Source organism: Gambusia affinis, linkage group LG20, assembly GCF_019740435.1.
Source record: "Gambusia affinis linkage group LG20, SWU_Gaff_1.0, whole genome shotgun sequence".
NCBI lineage: Eukaryota > Metazoa > Chordata > Actinopteri > Cyprinodontiformes > Poeciliidae > Gambusia > Gambusia affinis.
In genome coordinates, this window is record NC_057887.1 from 3,583,371 (window position 1) to 3,603,703 (window position 20,333).

General features: G+C 40.3%; 1 protein-coding gene across 7 annotated transcripts in view; it reads right to left on the minus strand.

The window, feature by feature from the left end:
- The window catches only part of mrtfab (myocardin related transcription factor Ab), a 49,458-nt gene that overhangs the window by 7,962 nt on the left and 21,163 nt on the right, over positions 1-20,333 (minus strand). For 4 of the 7 annotated variants that reach the window (XM_044102730.1, XM_044102729.1, XM_044102733.1 and 1 more), the window contains 10 exons: positions 17,613-17,678; positions 11,675-11,740; positions 7,016-7,071; positions 6,671-6,746; positions 6,066-6,227; positions 4,819-4,982; positions 4,616-4,738; positions 3,807-3,875; positions 1,728-1,912; positions 1,246-1,417 (listed from right to left, as the gene is read on the minus strand). In XM_044102730.1, the coding sequence (XP_043958665.1) occupies positions 1,246-1,417; positions 1,728-1,912; positions 3,807-3,875; positions 4,616-4,738; positions 4,819-4,982; positions 6,066-6,227; positions 6,671-6,746; positions 7,016-7,071; positions 11,675-11,740; positions 17,613-17,678 (1,139 nt within the window). The remainder of the gene's footprint in view (positions 1-1,245; positions 1,418-1,727; positions 1,913-3,806; positions 3,876-4,615; positions 4,739-4,818; positions 4,983-6,065; positions 6,228-6,670; positions 6,747-7,015; positions 7,072-11,674; positions 11,741-17,612; positions 17,679-20,333) is intronic. The other 3 variants (XM_044102732.1, XM_044102735.1, XM_044102734.1) reach the window with 1 other exon arrangement.

The window sequence follows — 20,333 nt, forward strand, 5'->3', positions numbered from 1 at the left end:
ATACTGAACATAGGAAGAGAATCATCTGGGATCAAACTTGTAGAAATCTCATTTAAAAGTTGACAAGATTACCATTGATTTACATCAGTGGATTGGATGTCATACAACTTATCCTGCAACATACATGCGCATACAATCTATGCACCGAGTCAGAAACGTTGGTGGTCAGAAAAACGGTAGATTAACACAAAGAGTCAGAAAAAGGGATGCAATGTTGTGATATTGTCTATGACTGACTAATAGATAAAGAATTCAAGGATATCACATTTCACAAAGTTTTAACTAAAAAAAAAAATTAGGTCAGCCATGCTAGTTCGACTTTGACAACATGAACATGTGCATGTGCTGAGCAGTTTGGTGCTTCAGTCAACACTAAAATAAGACGACCCATAATACTCCAACTCTGGCAGATCGTCAGTATGGCGGGTGTTTAAATGATCAATAATCAACCACTGCTGTGTTCAGATGGCCGCTTATTAATAACTACAAAATAAACAAAAAACTGTAACAAACAGAAGGTTCTGGTGTTTAATGTGCTTTGTTTGTGTGGGAAATGTCTGCCTGTTTTGAGGTGTATTGCACTTTTGGTTAGTGGGAGCTGTTGTCACTTGGTTTCCACGGCAACTGGTCTGTGTGTGAAGTAAAGCCGACAGAGCGAGACAAAAATAAGAATACAGTAGTTTTGAACTGCTGCAATTTCTAATAGCTCAATAAATGACAAACTACGCAAACTGCATAATTTGTTCATAGAACGTTGCGATATTCACGACAGTCATCAAATTAAATATTTCATAAAGTCTGGGAGTACATTTTTCAAATTTAACAAATTATGACTCCTACTTCAGCAATTACATAAAATTAACGTCCAATATAAATGAGAGATTTGTTTAGTTCTCTCTTGCGTCTTGACAAAACCGACAGAAACCAAACTGCTTATAGATTTATATCTAGGGAGAAAATGTATTTAACATTTTAAAACACTGGCAATTTTCTCAGCTTTAATTGAAGCCATATTTTAGAGAACAAAGAAGAGAAAGAAGCATTTTTGTGACAGACTCCTGCTCAACCAGCATTGGAACAGTCTGGTTTTGTGGACATGACTCTATGAATAGTAATGGTGCCTTCAGGTGCGCATCACTAGCTCTAGTGGCCACTAGCTGCTGTCCAATCCAGGTCTATAATTCAATAAAGCTTAGTTTGTGGAGATAAATAAGCTTCACCACAGAGTAAAGGTGCTGAATTTACTTTGAATTCATCCAGGTTGGCTGGAAGCGTGGTGGGTTTGGCTCCCGCCGCTGCAGCCTGGCTCTGACGGGCGGCTGTGGTCTGAGCTGAGGGGGCCGTGGTCGTGGTGGTGAGAGCCGTGCGGGAGGGAGAGGGGCCTGAGCTGGAGGAGGGAGGCTGATCAGCTTGTGGCCTGTGCGGTGAAAGAAAACGGCACAGAGTTTCAAACAGCTCTCCTCACAGAGGTGCCCATCCATGCAAATAAAACCCAGATAAAGCGGCTGCAAACGGCGCAGTCCGACTCTACGATCAGAAACTTCAGCTTCCCCCGTCTGCGTCCGCACCACAGGCAAATGTTTACCGACACGCAACATCGAAGGATCGTTTTTAGCTCGTACTTCTGCTTTTAATGACACACTTTGTGAACTCGCTCTAAAATGAGCTAACCACAGCCGAGGGGAGGACACCCATCAGTCACACACAAAGCTACGGCGGACGCTCACTTAGGAGGGGCGGGCAGGATGGTGTGGTAGTTGTAGTGCTGCTGCTGCTGACTGAGAATCTGCAGCTGCAGGAAGAGCTGCTGCTGCTGGAGCAGCTTGGCGTAGGACGAGTCCATCTGAGGCGGGCGCTCCTTGTCGGCCTTCTGGTCCGGAGGGATGTACTGGTGGTACTTCAGCTTCTTCACCTGTGGGGCGGAGGTCGGGACATGAGCAACTTTCGCCATCTAAGCTCGGAGGTTTTCCTTACCAAACTATTCCACGTGACACATTCAAGTTTGTAGATCAACAAACTTGAAGGTGTTTTATTGGAATTTTATGTAATTGATCCACACAAAAGTTGGATGGCTACCAATCCTTTATATTTAACACCAAAAAAAAAGAGAATAAATAAATACACCAGAACCGTCTGAAGCACCGATTAATCAGATTAATCTTGAGGACAAATTATTCAAATAATTGTCAATTAATTTAGTAATCGACAATTGTTAAATGGAGTATGCAGACTCAAAAAAAGGCAAAATACTGAAAGTACAACATATTAGGAGTAGTAATTAAGACAAAATTGTAAAACAAAAACACCTTTGGCTACAAGTTCTACCCTCAACTCCTCAGTGGTAGAGCTCTAGCTTCACCTGATTCAAATTATGCAAAAAACTATTTAAAAATCTTCCATTAAGCACTTTTTGCTATCCAATTATTAACTGGTTAGTATAAAAAATAACCAACAGAACAATAAACTGTATTGATTCATACTTTGCTACAAATCATCAAGTGTTCACTAAATGAAATCTGTTATTTTATTTTAGGTCATATTTATACTGTTTTTCTTATTAAAAAAAGGAATTTAATGATTAATTTGTTTGCACCTTTTAATGCATTTTGAATACTGTATAAAGACTAACGAAAAATCTTCAGAATGTGCAACGGTTTTATTCATCTAATCAATTAATAGTCAGAAAAATTAATAGATTAATCAAAAGCAAAAATTATTGCGAGTTGCAGTCGTAACAGAGATGCACCGATTAAGTTTTTTTGTGGCCGATATCAATTTCTAGTTTTCTTTGTGGCCTGATCTTTTGATCAATTCTGAATTGTCAGACAGAACCGGTATTGGTATTGGTCTGTGCTGATATCAACAAATGATGTCTATTTCCACCTTACTGTGTTTGTGTGTCAAGAGGGTCGCTTTTACAAGATGTCAAAAGTGTAGTAAAAGTTATATGATATATATATAAAATATATTGGTAAATAGCAGTTATCAGCTAGAACAGCCGAATTAATATCAGATATCAGTCCAGATGTTCATATTGGTGCGTTCCTACTTAAAAAAATGCTTTCCAGGTTCTTGGAATTTTGTAGTTATTAAGATCTGAATAGAAACTGAAGATTAAATTAGACTACACATGTACTTGGTTAGTATGTATTTAAAGTGCAAGAAATTTTCAGTATTCAACTTCCTGATCAGTTATGGGAACATTGGCCGATGTCGGTTGATTGCTGCATTTCTACTGGAGTCCAAGGTTTGCAAAACACTTTATTTCTACAAGAAAATACAACCACGCATTCTATTATTCCTGTGATACACCTTTGCATTTCTTCATGTTGGTTTATCACATAAAACCCCAAGTAAGCGAATGCAGTTAGTGACTATGATGTCACAAACACAGATCTGGTAATTCCAGTGGAATCAAACATGTCCGACTGTGTCAGGGTTGAGTTCACTGAGGTTGAACAAAAAAAACCAACAAAAAAAAATAAAAGATACTTGTTCCTCTTCGGATGCAGAGTTCTCTGAACAAGAATGATTAATGTCAAAGATACCGAGAAAAGCCTTTTTATACATTTAAGGAACAGACACCGAAAAAAATCAGAAGTCCTTCCCCTTTCAAAATTTCTCACAGTTTTCAGGAATAATTTTAATGAACCAGAAACTGGAATTAGGTAAAAGAAAATCTTTTAAAACTGAATATAGAGCATACAAAAAACGGGAAAACAAATAACCAGACAACTGGTCACTTTCTTAATTTCCAAACACAGAGTCACCGTATTACAATGAAGTATAAGAAAATCCTTGCTGACCTTAGGTTTGTTGTCCTTTGGTTTCTTCGATCTCTGTGGAGGGCGATCTGAACTCATCTTAGCCTGAGACTGCGGGCAAAAATGGGATTTGGGGATGCAGGGAAGTCAACAAATTAAAAAACTGAGGAGAGGAAAGGTGAAGCAGTAACACCAGCTGTAATAACAGAGATCCCTTCAGAAATGATCAAACCTGAGGCAAGTTTGACACCAAATGCTGAAAGGAGTTGTATTCTGGTTTTTCCGAGCGAATCGTCCCATTTCACAGCACAATCAATAACTGTTACCATCAGTTATAAAAATGCTATATATTTATAAATTCGACTTCATACTTTATCAGCTTGAAATTGGGCCTCTGTCTCTTTAAAAACTATTGCTTTTTCTGAAACTCCGCCTTCAGGAAGTCATCACAACATGGCTCCTCTATTAACCCTCTAACTACATTTTTACCAGTGTTGCTCTGAGAAGTAGCTCCTATAGTGAGCTCAGCAGAGGAACAGTTCCACCAGGAGCTGGCTAATCGCTGCTGGCTAGTCTGAAGGAGCAGAGTGGGCGAGTCTCAGGTGAGTGCTGCTCTGTGAGATAAAAGCTTGGAAAATGTAGCTGTGGGGAGGAGCTATGTCTAGAAGGCGGGGCTAGGTCCACCCAGACATTTTGCACAGTTCCCATGGAGGTGAAAGAATTTATCAAACATGAATGAAAAAAAATCAAGGCAAAACTCCAAGAATGTTTTTGATGAGGGAATAACATTATAACATGATGATGTAAAAAACTCTACCTATTGTCACACTGTCCCTTTAAATGCTGCGTACCTTGAGGTGTCCAGAAGACAGGCGAGAGCTCAGTGCCAACCCATTTGTTATCTTTGGCAGTGGGGAGGAGTCTGACAAACTGACCAGAGGTGGAGGAGGCGGAGGAGGGGGCTGTGTGAGAAACTGAAGACGTGGTTGTGGTTAACAGCGCGGAATCTCTCCTGTGATTTGCTTCAATCGGTTGGGAGGATGAGCTGTAATACCTGCGTGGGGGACATGTCCCCGTTCTGGGCCAACACGTGGGATGGGGACAGCTGCGTGACGGCGCTCAGCGGAGAGTTGTGATTGGCTAGCTGGTCAGGTGACAGAGCATCGCTGCTGTCTTCGTCTAGAGACGAGCTCTCCCCTCCGGCTCCCTTTGGGGAATCTGCAACAGAACAAGAGACGGATTCTTCAGGTCGCCATAACAACAACTAGACCTTCATCTTCCTCAAACAAAATCTAAAAAATGTCGCAATGAAGTGACATTAGAGAAGTTGGACAACATGTTGTGTTCTGTGGCTCCTCTATCGCAACGTGGCTGTGGTAATGCTTCAGCCAGAGGGGAGCGCTTTGTTTTTAACGCTGCAGCTCCCAGCAGGAGGATGAATCCTCCCGTGTTTCTACATCCAGCTGGGAGGAAAACCCTGGATGTTCTCATTGCTTCTCTGACGTGAAGAGAAGCAATTCCTGAGTTGTTTTTACATGTTTGACCATGCTCAGACATTGCTATTGGAAATTTTAAAACGTGTATCGGCACATCCCTAATTTTATGTGCCAGAACAACAAAAGGAAAATGATATTTAGGATTTTCAGCATGGTCTACTTTGTAAAAAAGCTGAAGCTCAGTGCGATTAGATGTAGAGAGTCTTTCAACCACACTCCTCATGCCTAGCCACAAATACCAAGATTGAATTTAGGTGCATCCCGGGAACTAGGTGAGGATTATTTTATTTACCAATCAGTGGACATCTAAAGGAAACTTAAGGAAAAGTAACAAAGTAGCTTTGAATTTATTTTGCATAGTCTGGTTTTTTGGAAGGCCGTATGTCAAATAACTACTAACACAAAAGGTGTTTTAGTAACTTTTCTAGTTTTACATTAAATTATTGCATCAAAACTTCATGTAACTTTTACGGTACTGAACAAGTTTTGTTTATCTGGTCCGAGGATCGAAATGGTTCTTTGGATTGTTACGGTTGCAGACCTGTGGTCAACTACATCCAACGCTAATGAGATCCACCAAAGCTTGGAGTTGTAACTCTTGGTGCACCGATTGCAGTTTTCTAGCCGATCACCAATCTTTAAAAAGCCTGACTCGCCGACTCGGTTTTTGGGTTATACTCATTTCTTTTTTTTTTTTTCTTAATATAGCAACGCATCCGAGGTACGCAGCAACAAAAACGTTCATTTTACAGCATTTAATTCCTATTAATGCAGCCGAGAGCTTTCAGTGTGCGTCAGCGGTTACCCAGCAGCGAGGACTGCAGAGGGCAGCTGACAGACAGGATGTTCTTGTGGACCAGCTCGATGGGACCGGGCCGGTGAGAGATCTTGTCATTGAGGTCGTCGGCCAGCCGCGCCCGCTTCAGCTTCAGCTGCTTGGCCTGCAGAGACGGCTCTGCCGACGTCTCTGTGGGGGACGCAGAAAAGAAAGAAAAATCACCAGCTGATTGGTTTTGTTCTAGAGAACCAGCGAGATCCACTCAGATGAGTGAGCTTGTGCTTCTTTCAGAAAGGGAAATGACAAGGAGTTTCTTTTAAAAGTCTTGCAGAAGAATTGTTAAAGAAACACTGTTAAAAGGAAGTTGGGTTACTGAAGATTGCAGATATTGAGTTAGGGGTCTGCGCCACTTCCTGTATTTGATTTCAAACTGAGTTTAAAACCAAAATAATAAAACATACAGATGGTTGGGGCCGATAAAAGCAAAAACAATCGACATTATTAACCCAATTAAGACTGCATCTATTAAATCCTTTTAAGAATTGAGAAATGATTCTTGCAGAGAAATGAGAAGAATTACAAAAAGCTTAAGTTACGTTTTACACATTTTCTCATTTTTCTCTTAAGCTCACCCTCCAGAATGTGCATCCTGACCAGCTCAGAGCGCTCCGGGCGACTCCGGATCTTCCTCTTCAGGTAGTCCTCGGTCTGAAGAGGAGAAAAAACACAAATGAAATGTGCAGCGCAGAGCATTTTCCTCCAGAGTAGAAAACTTCCAACATTTTGTTTCAACCTTTACAAACCAGAAATTGTTTGTCACAACTCTACTTTAACCTTCCTGCTAAATGCTCACTGATATTACCACTAATAATCCAAACAGCGACTGTAATCAGTCACTTGTTCGCCAAGAAAGAAAGAGAGTCATTTTCTGCATAAAGCTGCTGCCTCGGTAGAGGAAACCCACGGTGACTGCTCACCCTCGCTCGCTCCAGACTCCTCCGCTGTTCGTGAAAGGCTGCAGGGCTCTTCAGGGCTGCATGGAGAGGCAGGACAAAACAAAACAAAAAAGTAAAAAAAAAACAAAAAACAAAACAAAACAACAACAAAAACTGCAGTGAAGAAGACACTTGGACTCTCGCTTTAACGAGCGAGAACGCACAGCGCCCCGGCTGAAAAAAGCAGAATAGCTGCATCTAGAGAAGGTCAGAGGTGCTAATTCAAACCACGGACTCTAATGACATTTCAGCTGAAGCCTTCAAGATGTCTCTGCTACAGGAACCCCACAATATGACGCTGCCACCAGCAGCGATTTGGACTGTTGGTGGGTAAATTACTGGGAGCGCTTTAAGTGAAATCCTGAACTTAGATAAGAACTGGTTTAGCTAAACTAGATTAGCAATTAGCATATGGAGCTAACACATCTAGCTAATGTCAGGTATTGAATTTAAGACGTTTTCACATCAAATTTTCTCTTCATTTAAGGATGTCAGAATAAGCAATAAATAAATTTATTGGAATGATAAAAGGAGTGCAATAATTTCAACAACAGTTGTTAAGGAGATGCTCTCTTTAATGTAGCAGAAAAACCGTTAATTTAAGAAATGGAGCAAATTTTTGACACCCAGCATGTAGCATGTCAGCTTGCACTTCCTGCCACTTTTGCCTGTTTTCCCTGTCTGAGCTGAATGGTTATTTCAAATACAGTTCTGGTTACAGAAACTTCAAAATCCATTGTAATTATTGCTGTATATGGTTGTTTTATTTGGATATTTGAAATGTTTTACGAATTAATGTTGAATGTTCTTTAGAAAGAAAGTTTTTTTTTTATATCTCTGAGAGTGGATACTTGCATTAATAAGCCATTATCATTATTATTATTATTATTATTATTATATGAGTTGAAAATGCTCTCAAAATTACATTATTGTTATTTATTCCAATCATTTCTGGGACAATTTATCGTCCAGCAAACTTTGTGAACTTCATGGTTTAGTAGAAACAGAAGCATGACGACAAAAAGAACCACTTTGTTAGCAGAAGGATATTGGGAGGGCAGTGGCAGTTATGATGTAACGTAGCAAAGATCTGATTGGTCAACAGCTGGTGAAATCCCAGCCAAGGGTGTGTGTGAATGAGGACAGTGTGACTAGAGGCAACTGGTGACTGGGTGGGGGGTCCGAGGCAATCCTGATGACACAACAGCTGGAGATTAAACAAACTTATTTACAGGTAATCATATAACAAAAGGTCGGGATGTCAAAACGACACAAAGATAAAGAAATCTTTATTGAAACTTAGTTTGCTAAAGCAAATAAATTTGTTCTCACACCGACTGGACACAGAGCTGCTTTTTATTGTGAGTAAAAGTGGTAATCTTGTTCACAGTAGCGTCTATTTATAAAACATAGTTGTAATTAAACTAAATGCTTCCTCAGTGAGGATAAAAATGAGAGTTAATCTCATAATTTGATAACTAGTGGCATTTTATTCATAAGAGAATAAATGGTTCTGTAGTAATCAGTAAGTGTGTCATACATATGGGTTACTAGGCAACACTAACGGCACTGTACTTCCGTGTGGAAGTCATGAGTGATGGAAGAAGACTTCACTGAGTGAGAAATAATACAAAACCTGCCAATGATCATAAATTTTTAAACATTAATAAAGCCATTAATGTAATCATAACCTTCTAAAATGATAAGGTTTTTGAGCCAATAATACAAACAGACAAAACTGACGTATTATCTGTTGAACAAAACCCTATTTAGAATATTCTCCATTGACTTGTAACTCATAATTTTCTTTGCTGATTAATTCATTACTGTGATATAGCATTTAGATCACTAGGAGGAATATATTAGAGTCCAGGATAATAAAGATGATCATGTGACCTACATGTAGCACACAATTATTGCAATCTCAAAGTTCTTTTGTAATTATAAAATAATAATCTATTACACTACTGGCAAATTTTTATGTTATTAATTGAAAAACCTTATTTTGGGCCATTTATTACACTATTGTTGTACATTACATAATATTATATTAGTGGAGGCATTATGTTACTGGTTGCTACCTGGCGTTTAAACTAAAGTCAGAGGAAGCGCGAAAGTTGCTAAAGGCTTTATTGACAAATATAACAAAGATGCAATAAATGACGAAATGCTTGTTTAACACATCTGAATCAGAACTTTAATATTAAGCTGGACATATTAATTATTATGTCCAGTTCATTTTTGTGGTGTATAAACTATATCATGTGTCTTTCAGAGAAGACGCCCTGTCCTTTTTAGTTCAGTTTTATCTGTATAAACAACACCATCACATAACCCTGAAGACGCCATTCTAAATCGATAAAGCTGACAAATAATAACAATTTTCTAAATTTATAGTAAACCTTTTTTTTTTTTTTAGACAGACAAAATGTGTCATGAGAATAGAAAAACATACATATTGAGTTTTACAGTTTCTCGTTCTTGAAGAGAAATCTGAATTGGCTGAAATGATGATGAAAACTGGAGAGGGGAAAGTGGCCACAAAAATCACTGATTGGTGCATTTCAACCAGTAATAAACCTCTCCAGAACAACAGCCTCCTCCTTTTGGGACAACTTGATTAAATTGATGAACGAGGAAAAGAAGAAGCGAAACATTTTGGCACAACTATTCCATGAACTAATGGGAGCTTTCACTTTCTTTCAAAGCCCTCCATGTTCCCTCAGACACTCACAGAGCATCTTCTGGCTCTTCAACTCCTAGAAATATATAATGCATCCAAGAACAGCTGACGCTGTTTGTATTGTTTAATTTCTGTTCATTTTCTACTAAACTCTTAAGCTTTCACAATGACAACAACCGGGTGGACGTGGGTCAGCTACACGAGTCAAGAATATTTCGACAGACTGTGGAAAGTTACTCATTCACACTGCCCCCGGCTGCTAAAACCAAGGTGAAAACTTGATGCTGGTTCTCGCCTCGAACTGCCATGTTGCAATCATGCTTTTTTTCCCCAGGTGAAAACATCAACAGCTACCAAAGAACACAATCTAAAAGTCTGTTTGTGTTTTGTTTTTTTTTCAACAGTATCCATACATAGATATGGCGACTCATTTGAAATGTGGTCGGATTTTTACTTAATAACTGAAGGGCTCGTTTGATCCGAAGATACCAAACGCTTAAGGCGAAAATGACAACAGAAGCCCAACAGATCCAGAAGCCACTTCTACAAAAGTTGAAGAAAACTGAATTATATGAAGATTCCTGTTCAGCTTTGCACCTTCAGGCAGAACAACGTCTCAGCGATCTCCGTTAAATCGATACTCTTTTTAAACGTTTATCTATGCAGCCACCCTGCTCATAATGTCATGCCTATGTTTTCCTTTTCCTGTGTTAATGTAGGTAAACATCATCTGGTTTAGATAAAAAAAGCTGTCAAACAAATTAAAGTTTGCCTTAAAAATGTCACAGCGGTGTTTAAAGTAGGGGTCGGGATCCAGATGGAGGTCACAAACAAACAAATCTGGGGTCAAGCTAAGCAGATAAAATGGTAATTGTTTACTGTACTTATGAAAGAAATTCAACAACAAAAAACATTACACACAAATTCATAAGAACAATGCTGTTTTACTAAACCTGTGTGACTGAGCTACTAATAAACACACATATATTTTCAATCCATAGTCAGGAGTTTCAAAGTTGGTCATTCTGGAGATCAGATTGAAGGCAGAGACTGGCTGAGATGATGTCTGTGTTGCACTTCATGCAGACATAAAAATAAAAAAGGGTTTTTTCTAGTTTACCCCTTCTTTTAATATCTGCTTTTAACTGTCTGGTCACGCTAAATAAAACCACGGTAGACAGTAAATATTAACTCCTCTGTACGTCTCTCCGTACTGAGATCACACAGAAGATGCAGTTAACACATTCTTGGTGTGCAACTCTGACCGCTGCCTTCGACTTCAGGTTCAAACTAAAACGCTTGATTAAAAAACATAAAAAGGTACTCCTTATGTCGAAACTAACAGAAAATATATTTTTTAAAAACATAAACTAACTGCCTCCTGTAATGTGTGTAACTCATGAAACAGGAAGTGCTTGTAGAAGAAGAGGAAGCTGCCCTATTTGATAACACAAACTGGTGCAAAAAGACGCAATGTGAGCGATGTATGCGGAATGTACTTATTCATACCGATAACACAGATAGGGGCCAACATCTTCAGAAGAGAAGTGAAGAGAGGAAACTGCAACTAGACTGTTCACAAAATGTCACTGAAGGCTGGAGTTGTGAGTTAGCAACAGCAAATAGTCGAATTAAAGAGGGAATTAAACTGTAATGTAACAAAATACTCAACAGAGTCAGTATGCAGCGCATGCTGACACAGGAAATAGAAAAGGTTAACCCTGTGACCTCAGTTTAGGGACATGGAAACACTACCTGAGGCACATCAGGAGGCAATAACAACCCCCCCAAAAAAGCTGAAATTTACCAACATTTCTCTTCTGGTAACACTGAGTAGATATGAGGTTTTCTAAGCAATTGAACTGCATCATCTGCATACAGACAGATGTGAAGGAACACAATGCACATTTGGTGAAACAGAAAACGATGCAGTTTAGAGATTCAAAATGTGAACTTACGTGGCATGATCCCTTGGCTGACCAGCTCCTCTCGAGTGCGTCTCTGCTGAAGTTTGAGCTGGAGGACTGCATGGACCCAGAGATGACGAGGAGAGAGAAGAGAAGAGAAGAAGAGAGAAGAAGAGAGTCAGTCACAGCCGGCGAACGGAGGAAACCGCAGAGATGGAGCTCTGAGCGAGGTCAGCAATCCATCCGTCAAATTCACACGAATAAATGTGGTCGAACCGAGTTGAGGAGGACCTGCACTCTCCGCTAGCCAGTTCATCCTCCCAGTTCCCCCTTCTTCATTTTCTCTTTTTTTTTTTTTTTTTGAAAGTCAAACAGAAGGCGGGTACAAAGTGGGTGTAGACAGACTACTATGCACTTCCTGTTTCTAGGGGTTTTCTTCTTTTTTTTCTGCATCAGGAGTTTTCAGATGTGTGAAAAAAAAAACCTCATCATGCATCATAGAAATGAAAAGCAACTACAACCTAAAAGATCAAAGAAAGTAGGGCCGAAAAAAACAAAAAAAAAAACAACAAAACCCCTGACATGCTGGATTGTATGCAGACCAGTTCTGATTAACAGGAAGATGTAGCATGTGGGTCGACTGCAGCGTCATTTCAAAACAGGAAGTACTTGTTACATAACCGAGCAGCAAACAGAGGGAGCTCTGGAGAAAACAATGCTTGGCAAAAGGAGCGGGACCTTGTTTAACCTTTTTGTACACAGCTCTTCAAACTGGTGATGAAAATAGATATATTTTTGATTAGGTCAGCAACATGAAACTTGATTATGATCAACATCTGATTGTGTATATCAACTGAATTTCATCCTTCACTGCGATGCAGGAAAAAAAAAAAAAAAGTGATGACGACTTTGATTATAATCTAGTGATTTCAACAGAAATTTGAGTGAAGTAGTGAACACACACATTTATTAACTGTGCTGTGATGGTGAGTGTGTTAATCTTGGCACCGTGTTGGGTCTACACTGGTGACTCTTATTTTGAAGTAGGAAAGGAAGTTGCTCTTTAACTACCCTGTTGTGTTGAGAGGTACCGTTGTTTTCCCCAGTGTATTACTATCCTGGTAGGCCATCAGGCTTTACTTTCCTCCCCACCAGGCTAAGTATTTATTTATTTGTTTGTTTATTTTATTTAAATAGAGTAATTCATAAAAAAATAAAATAAATAACATTCTTAGTTTTAACAAATAAAAAATATTATGAAAAATGTGACTTCATCTTGTTCTTGAATGCATCATCGTGGATGTATCGCCACAGCCAAAATTAAAGGAGCAATGCTGGTACAGTTACACTCTGATCAAAATAAACAGGCCTTGTTTTGTGTGCATCATCTTTCCCTGCTGGTGTAACGTCTCTGTGTTTGTGTGTGTGTGTGTGTGTGTGTGTATCTATGCAGTAGGACACACTGCTGAAGACTCCCGAGCATTTGTGGTCAGCCTTTATGTCTGCTACTTTAAGGACACCCTGCACCTGTCCTTTCCCACTTATAAAGCAACGACATTGGCTAGCTAACCAGTTAGCTGCTGCTATCACAACAATTCAGGGCCGGCGTGCAACAGCGAAAGCCCTATGAATTACTGTGAGCTCTTAGGCCTCTTGATGTCATTCCTAGGCTCTTACGGTCATCACTGACTATCCCGGTGCCCCTTTCATTTTAACAGGTGTACATGCTTCACATCCTGGGCCATTAGTCAAACACCAGAGACTCCTCCCTGGAAGCAGAAACATGCCGGTGACGTAAAAACAGATCTGGACTAGAAGATTGTGTCTCATAGGTTGTGTAAACCTCCTTCGCAGGCGAATAAAAACATAAGGGAGCTCTGACGCGTCGTTGCAAACCGATGACGGCATGGTGGAGGTTTATTCTGGGAAAGAGAATCCTACACTTTCCTTCTATTCTTATCTCACCATACACCCCTCCTTACAGTCAATAACTTATTTATGCTCTTCAGCTCTCTTTAGTCTTCCTATCTTTATTCCTAAAGTTTAATCAAGGGGGGCCGGGGAGATTTCAAGCCGAAGTCTGTTTATTCCAGAGATGCTAGCTTGAAGAGGCTAATGATGACATGGCCGTAACTCTTCAGGTACCAACAGAGCCAAACATGTCTAAGTTCAAACAGATCCAGTGTGAACACATCGTTTTCAGCTGGAGCACTAAAGACAAAACACATGACGGCTGTACAGTGTTTGTCCTCGAGTCTTAGTATAAATTCTACACGGGAGTCAGAAGTTAAAATCAAACTCTGTACTGATGGGGAACAAGTGCTGTTGGATAGAAACGCTGGGCCGGACTAAATGCTGGTATTAGATGCTTGTATCAGAGATTTTAGATGCAGGCCGATAAAATCAGATGCTAATTTTTTTTTTGTGGCTGATATCGGACCAATATCTACGGTATATTGAAACGGGTCACCCCTAATAGTTCCGTCATTTCTCTTTGAATTTTGGATGACAGATAATTCAGTCTTGTAAATTAAATGACACACAGATGATTATTATTTTGCTTCCCCTTTGCAATTATGCACTACGCTGAGTTGGTCTAACACATAAATGAAACACTGACCCACATATTTGACGTGTGTTGATGTTTATGAGGATGATACTCATCAAAATGTAATTCTTGCTTCTGGTTTTCTCAATTGTTGACTTTGCATTTGTGTGTTTTGATGATGTACAGTGCTTTGAACTGTTCTGTTGCTAAAACGTGCCATACAAATAAACTTGATTGATTGATTGATAACGTCCCAATAAAGTTACACACTCGAAAGGTATGAATACTTTGGGTCAGAAGACGTGCTCTTTATGCTTTGCAGACAAGCAGAAAGAGACCCAGTACATTCTCTTAGACTTAACCAGGTTTGAAGGCCATTTTGGTTAAATTGGGAAAAGGACAAAAAGGGCAGTGGTGATTTTTATTGGGATTCTGGGACACCGGCAACGCGCCTTCGCTGCTGTAGTCACAACAAGCTGCAGCGAAGGAGCTCAGAGGGCAACGATTCACAGCCTCAAGGAGCTGCAGAGGAAACGACAGTAGACCACAGTCTGAGAATTTTCTCAAAAAGAGCAACAGGATGTCACATTTTCACTACTATGTCAGCCTCAAAATTCTAATTCTTCACACTAAAAGGAGCTTGTAAAGCTTGCTGGTATAACTGTTCAAATAAAGCAAGGAATATCCTTTTGATGAAACAAAGCTGGGAGAGTGATTGTGTTGCAGTCATTCCAGAAACGTCAGAGATGATCAAAGGAGCAGCAGGAGGCGCCCAGATAGGAACACAACAAAAACACAAAATCCTACCAAATAGTTTTGCTTTAGTTTCTAGCGCAAATTTCTTAATATATGTGAAATAAGACAAAACTAAATTACACAGCACTTTTTGGCAAGATATAGGAGCTTGTTTTAAGTTAATAATTCCTTAATATTGATGAAAAATCACTAGTTCAACTGGCAGATTATTTCACTTAACCATTTTCTCCACGTTATAAGTGAAACATGGGGCATTCTCTCCCAATGGAGCAACTTTATCATCAATACTGAGGAATTATTCACTTAAAACAAGCTCCTATATATTGCTGAAAAGCTTAGTTTTTCTTAATTCTATTGTACCAAGTTATATGACTAGAAGATGGGCCAATAATGCTTTGTAGGATTTTGTTTTGCAGTCTTCTTTTTTAAAGCACAGTTTCCATCCTAACAAGAAAAATGCATCTAGATTTAAGTCAATAACTTATTAAGTCTATAATATTGCAGAAATCTACCAGCTCCGTTTGTGGATTATTTCACTTAGAAGATGGGAAAGATGTCTTGATATAAGTGGAATAATCAGATTTTTTTCATCAATATTAAGGAATTGCTGACTTAAAACCAGCTTTGATATTGTGCTGAAAGTTACTTGTACGTTAACTTTGTCATATTTCAAGTGTACCAAGATATTTGTACTAGATACTCGTCAAAAGACAAAAAAAACAAAAAAAAACACTCATTAAGATTTAAAGTTTTTGCAGTGAAGAGCCAACTGGGTTAATCCTGCGATGCCGACGTCTCAGTAGATCTGATTAAATATGCCCGACTTTGTCACTGGCGACAGAAAAGGAGGAGCGAGGAAGTGGGCACGCGTCACAATCTCAGAGATACGATTGGCTAGGTGACGTTTTGGCACCTGCACTGGAAATGCTCAGCTAAAAAAGACGAGCTCGTGCATGAGCTCAACTGCTGTACGTCCCGTCGGCGTCTACCGCACGGCTAACGTTCCACACACAACACAGCAGGGCAGCTAGAGGGCAGGAGCAAGGCCACACTCACACACACCTGTCAGTGGCTCCTACTGCGTCACGCTGCCGCACCGTGGCGACAATAAAGGGAGGCGAGCTGAATACCGATCATCTTAAAAGTTCAACTCCCAGCTCTGCCAGACTACGTTTGGGTTCAGCTGTCTGTGAACGCATCATGTCAGATGAAAAAGCAAAACACGACTCCTCTCTGCTTCTCCTCCGTCTTCAGTGGTTCTAACCTCACAGGAATGCTTCGTGTCATCTGTGCCTCTGGCTCGTGCTCGTAATGAATGCTGCTTATAAACAGTTCTTTCTGCAGCATTTACGCCGGTCGGACCAAATTAGGGGGTGTTAGGAGAACGGTTTTTCTTTTTTTTTTTTTTGAAGAAATTTTAAAAGGCGTGTTGACCGGCTCACTGCCAAAAAGCATTGTTTTTTGTGACATCAGTGGTATCTAAACTAAAATAAAGAGGAAGCATCAGTTTTACTGTCATTTTTGATACTTTCCTATGTGCTTAAAGCAGCTGAGGGGAAAAAAACAGTCAATCTAACAGTTTTATTTAGTAGTATGTATGCATCCACTTGCAGTTTTGTTTGAAAATTTATTTGCAGAAGTTATCATGTTTTTATGATAAAGTTCCTCTTCTGTCATGCATCCACCAACGTGACTTCCAAACTTCCCTGATGGACTGGTGCTCACTCACAATTTAACTCATCTTTATCTGGATCCAAAACACACTCAGAACTCCTATACAAAAGTATTCACAACCATTAAGTTTTATTTTATTTTGCCATGTTAAAACTACAGACTTCTATGGATCTTATTTTGATTTCATGTGACATTTCTTAATGAAGTGGTAGTAAAATAGCTCCAGCTGTCGTCCCTTCGTGAACTTTCCCACGGTATGATGCTGCCGCCGCCATGTGGACACTGAGCGCAACTTTCCTCTTCACAAAATGGAAACAGAAAATGAAGTGATGTCAGATGTTAGTGTAGGATTTCTCTTTTGCAAAATACTACAAGTAATTTTTCCCACTAGCCCCCAACCTGAGCGTTTGTTTTGGTTGATTTTACCCAGAATGCTCTGTGCTTTTGTCCACTGCCTGCTTTTGGAGCGGCCCATGGACAATACTTTATCATCAGGCCTGCGGTCCAACCGTGTTTGAATACATGCATGTATACAAACTGAGCCAGAGTTCACTTCAAACAAAGAGAGAAAAGTTTTAGGTGGACCAGAGTTCGCTTTTTTGGTCTGCATCCATTCCCATGTCCAAAAACAAACAGGGATTTCTAGGCAAACAGACTGGAGTTCGATTTAAGTGGACATGCTGTGGTGGTCTACGTATCATTGACTCAATTCCCCAAATGGGCCTCATTTGTTTGACCAATCATGTAAAACTCCAATAAAATACATGAAACTCTGTCATGATGTGTCAAAGTATACAGAACTCTGTTCTCCTGAGCAACACGTCTGCTAACATCCGAGTCCAAAAGAGTTTCTGTTTTATCTTGGCCAGTAAACCAAACGCCTTATCTTTAACAAAACCTCATAAACTACTCATGAAGCCATAAAGTTCCGGCAACTCAAATCACAACCGAGGCACATAAACACAAACCGTCTCGGATAAGTGTTCATGTTTGAATCCACGGGTCGCCCACCTTCTTTCAGGCTGTGGTAGACGAGTCTCTCCTGATCCATCTTCAAGCATGCCTTCTCCATGTCATCTGTCATTGGGGGAGAGTCCAGAGGGGAGGGTTTAAAAGACAGGCAATGGTTGGTGTCCAACATCATCACTCACAACAGACATCGATTCTTTGGTAAGCAGTGATCATCGCTTGTGGAGAGTCCCAAATCCCAGACGTGTTCAACAGACGGATGAATTCAAAAGACTCCAGTCCGAGTTAAAGGAGGTTTGCCGCTAAACAGCAGCAGCAAAGGGAAGGACAGCGCCACGGCTCAGGCTGTCCCCCGTATCAGAGTGATCGATTGTTCCGCCTCTCCTTTCCTCTCTCTCTGCTTTCCCTTCTTCCTGCCGATCGCTTGCCGGCAAGTCACGACAGCGCCGCTCCTGCGGTTTTCCCCCAGAGCCGGGTTGAAAGACTCAGCATGGGCGAGTCGCAGAGAGAAAACTGGAGGAAAAAAAAAGAAAAAGAGGCCAACGGCTGAGGAAGGCGGACGGCAGTGAACTCAGCTCAGCGAGCCTCCCAGTGAGGCGACTTCGGTTGCAGCTCCTCCTGAATCCAGCACATGCGCACGCACACACACACACACACACGAACACCCATAAACACACACACACAGGAGCGGCGAGTGTTTGCTGATAAAGTTCTCCGGCTCAGCTGTTGCCATTCATTCACAGTTATAGCTCAAGCCGAAACGTACACACCACCTTCAGATTCAACACAAACACAGCATCAGACTAAAACATCTGAGGTTTAATATCGGCCAGTGCCGATCCGATACAGAAAAACACCAATAGCTTCACAAGCTTGGTCAGACATGTAAATTTAAATAGCAGCAAACCCATAAAATGGTTCAGAAAGTGCAATTAGGAATTCTACATAAATAAATAACCACAATCAATCAATCAATCAAACTTTATTTGTATAGCACATTTCAGCAGCAAGGCATTTCAAAGTGCTTTACATCAAATCAAACACAAAATACAATGCAACATAGAATCAACAATAAAAACACAACATCAATAAATTTGCAATTGATTACGTTTCGAATACAACTCTAAACAGGTGGGTTTTTAGTTGAGATTTAAAGGAAGTCAGTGTTTCAGCTGTTTTACAGTTTTCTGGAAGTTTGTTCCAGATTTTTGGGCATAGATGCTAAAATGCCGCTTCTCCTCGTTTGGTTCTGGTTCTGGGGATGCAGAGCAGACCAGAACCAGAAGACCTGAGAGTTCTGGAAGGTTGATACAACAGCAGCAGATCTTTAATGTATTGTGGTGCTAAACCATTCAGTGATTTATAAACTAACAACAGTATTTTAAATGTCACTCAGAGCACAAAGCATAGAGTTAGACTGAATAGATCTGCCCTTATGGATCGGACACGCTGTCGCTGATACCCCACCTAGAGTTTGCTTCAATATCTGGACCGATGCAGATTGGATTGATACATGTCTAGACTTAAAGTCTCAAAACTCCTCAGAAAGGGCTTCTGATTCATTTCAGATTAATAAATAAAGCATACATGTTTTCGTGTCTCAAACTTATGGAAACATTTTGTTTTGTCGTGTTCCGGTACTGGAGCAAAAGGAAGGGTGAGTCTGGCTGCCTGATGATGTCGAGTTGGATTTGCTCCATCTAAAAGCTGAAAATAAAATCAGAAATCGATCCACTTTGAACCAAAAAAAAAAGAAAAAAGGAGTATTGGTAATATTGTAATATATAAAATCTCTCATAGAAGGACTATGCTTATATCACTCTGCTCCAGCATTTAGTCGTTTCTATCCAGCAGCGCTTGTATACCTCCTGCAGGCCCATTGGATAATGATAAATGGGTCGGCTGTTCTCATGCCTTTTGTTGTTGACTATTGTTTTCTGACCAAGCCTTTTCTGGCATTCCACACTACAAATGAGTAATAAAAGCATGTATGATTTGTGCTGAGATATTGGGCCATTATCGGTATCAGCCAATACTCACAGCTGTGATATCCGTATCGCACCGTAAGCAAAAAAGTTGTATCGGGACAACCTTTATGTAAACAGGGTGAAATTAAGGAACAAAACAACAATCGGCAAATGGAAATGAAGGAAAACAGACTTATTTGCCAACTTTTTGGGGAGTTTTTCCTGTACAGTTCAGCTTTTGGAACAGTGTGTTAACCCTCTTGCTGGCTGTAAAATGCCCCCCGTGCCCCCTGCCTCCCATATGTTTTAAATAGCAAGGCCAGCTGGTCATAAGTGGGCTATATTCAGCTTGGTATCACCTGTGGCCCCACAGGGTTATGTTACCCTGAGGCACCCACATCACAGCCCTGCAGACACACAAGAGAAGGTTAAGCCTGACTTTCTTAGGCTAAATCAATTTTATTAGAGGACAAGAGGGCACAGTTTATTCATAGAACGGCACAGAACCCTCGAATGAAAAAAAAAAAGTGAGCACATGTTAGGGCTTAATAGCTGACTAGTAAACTTCTAGCAGGTGACACATGGGACCAACACCTTAAACAAACGCCGTCTGAGGCTACAATTACGATCAGATATGAGCATGAGATTAAAGTCCACCTGCTGTTGTGATTCACAGTCTGGGCGGGAAGCAGAGATGACAGCAGACTGTGGGATTAAGACAGGGGACGAAAGACAAAGGAGTCCAAGACTTTGTTTCTAGAGTTTGCTTCACACAGGTGATACTTTTGAAACAACA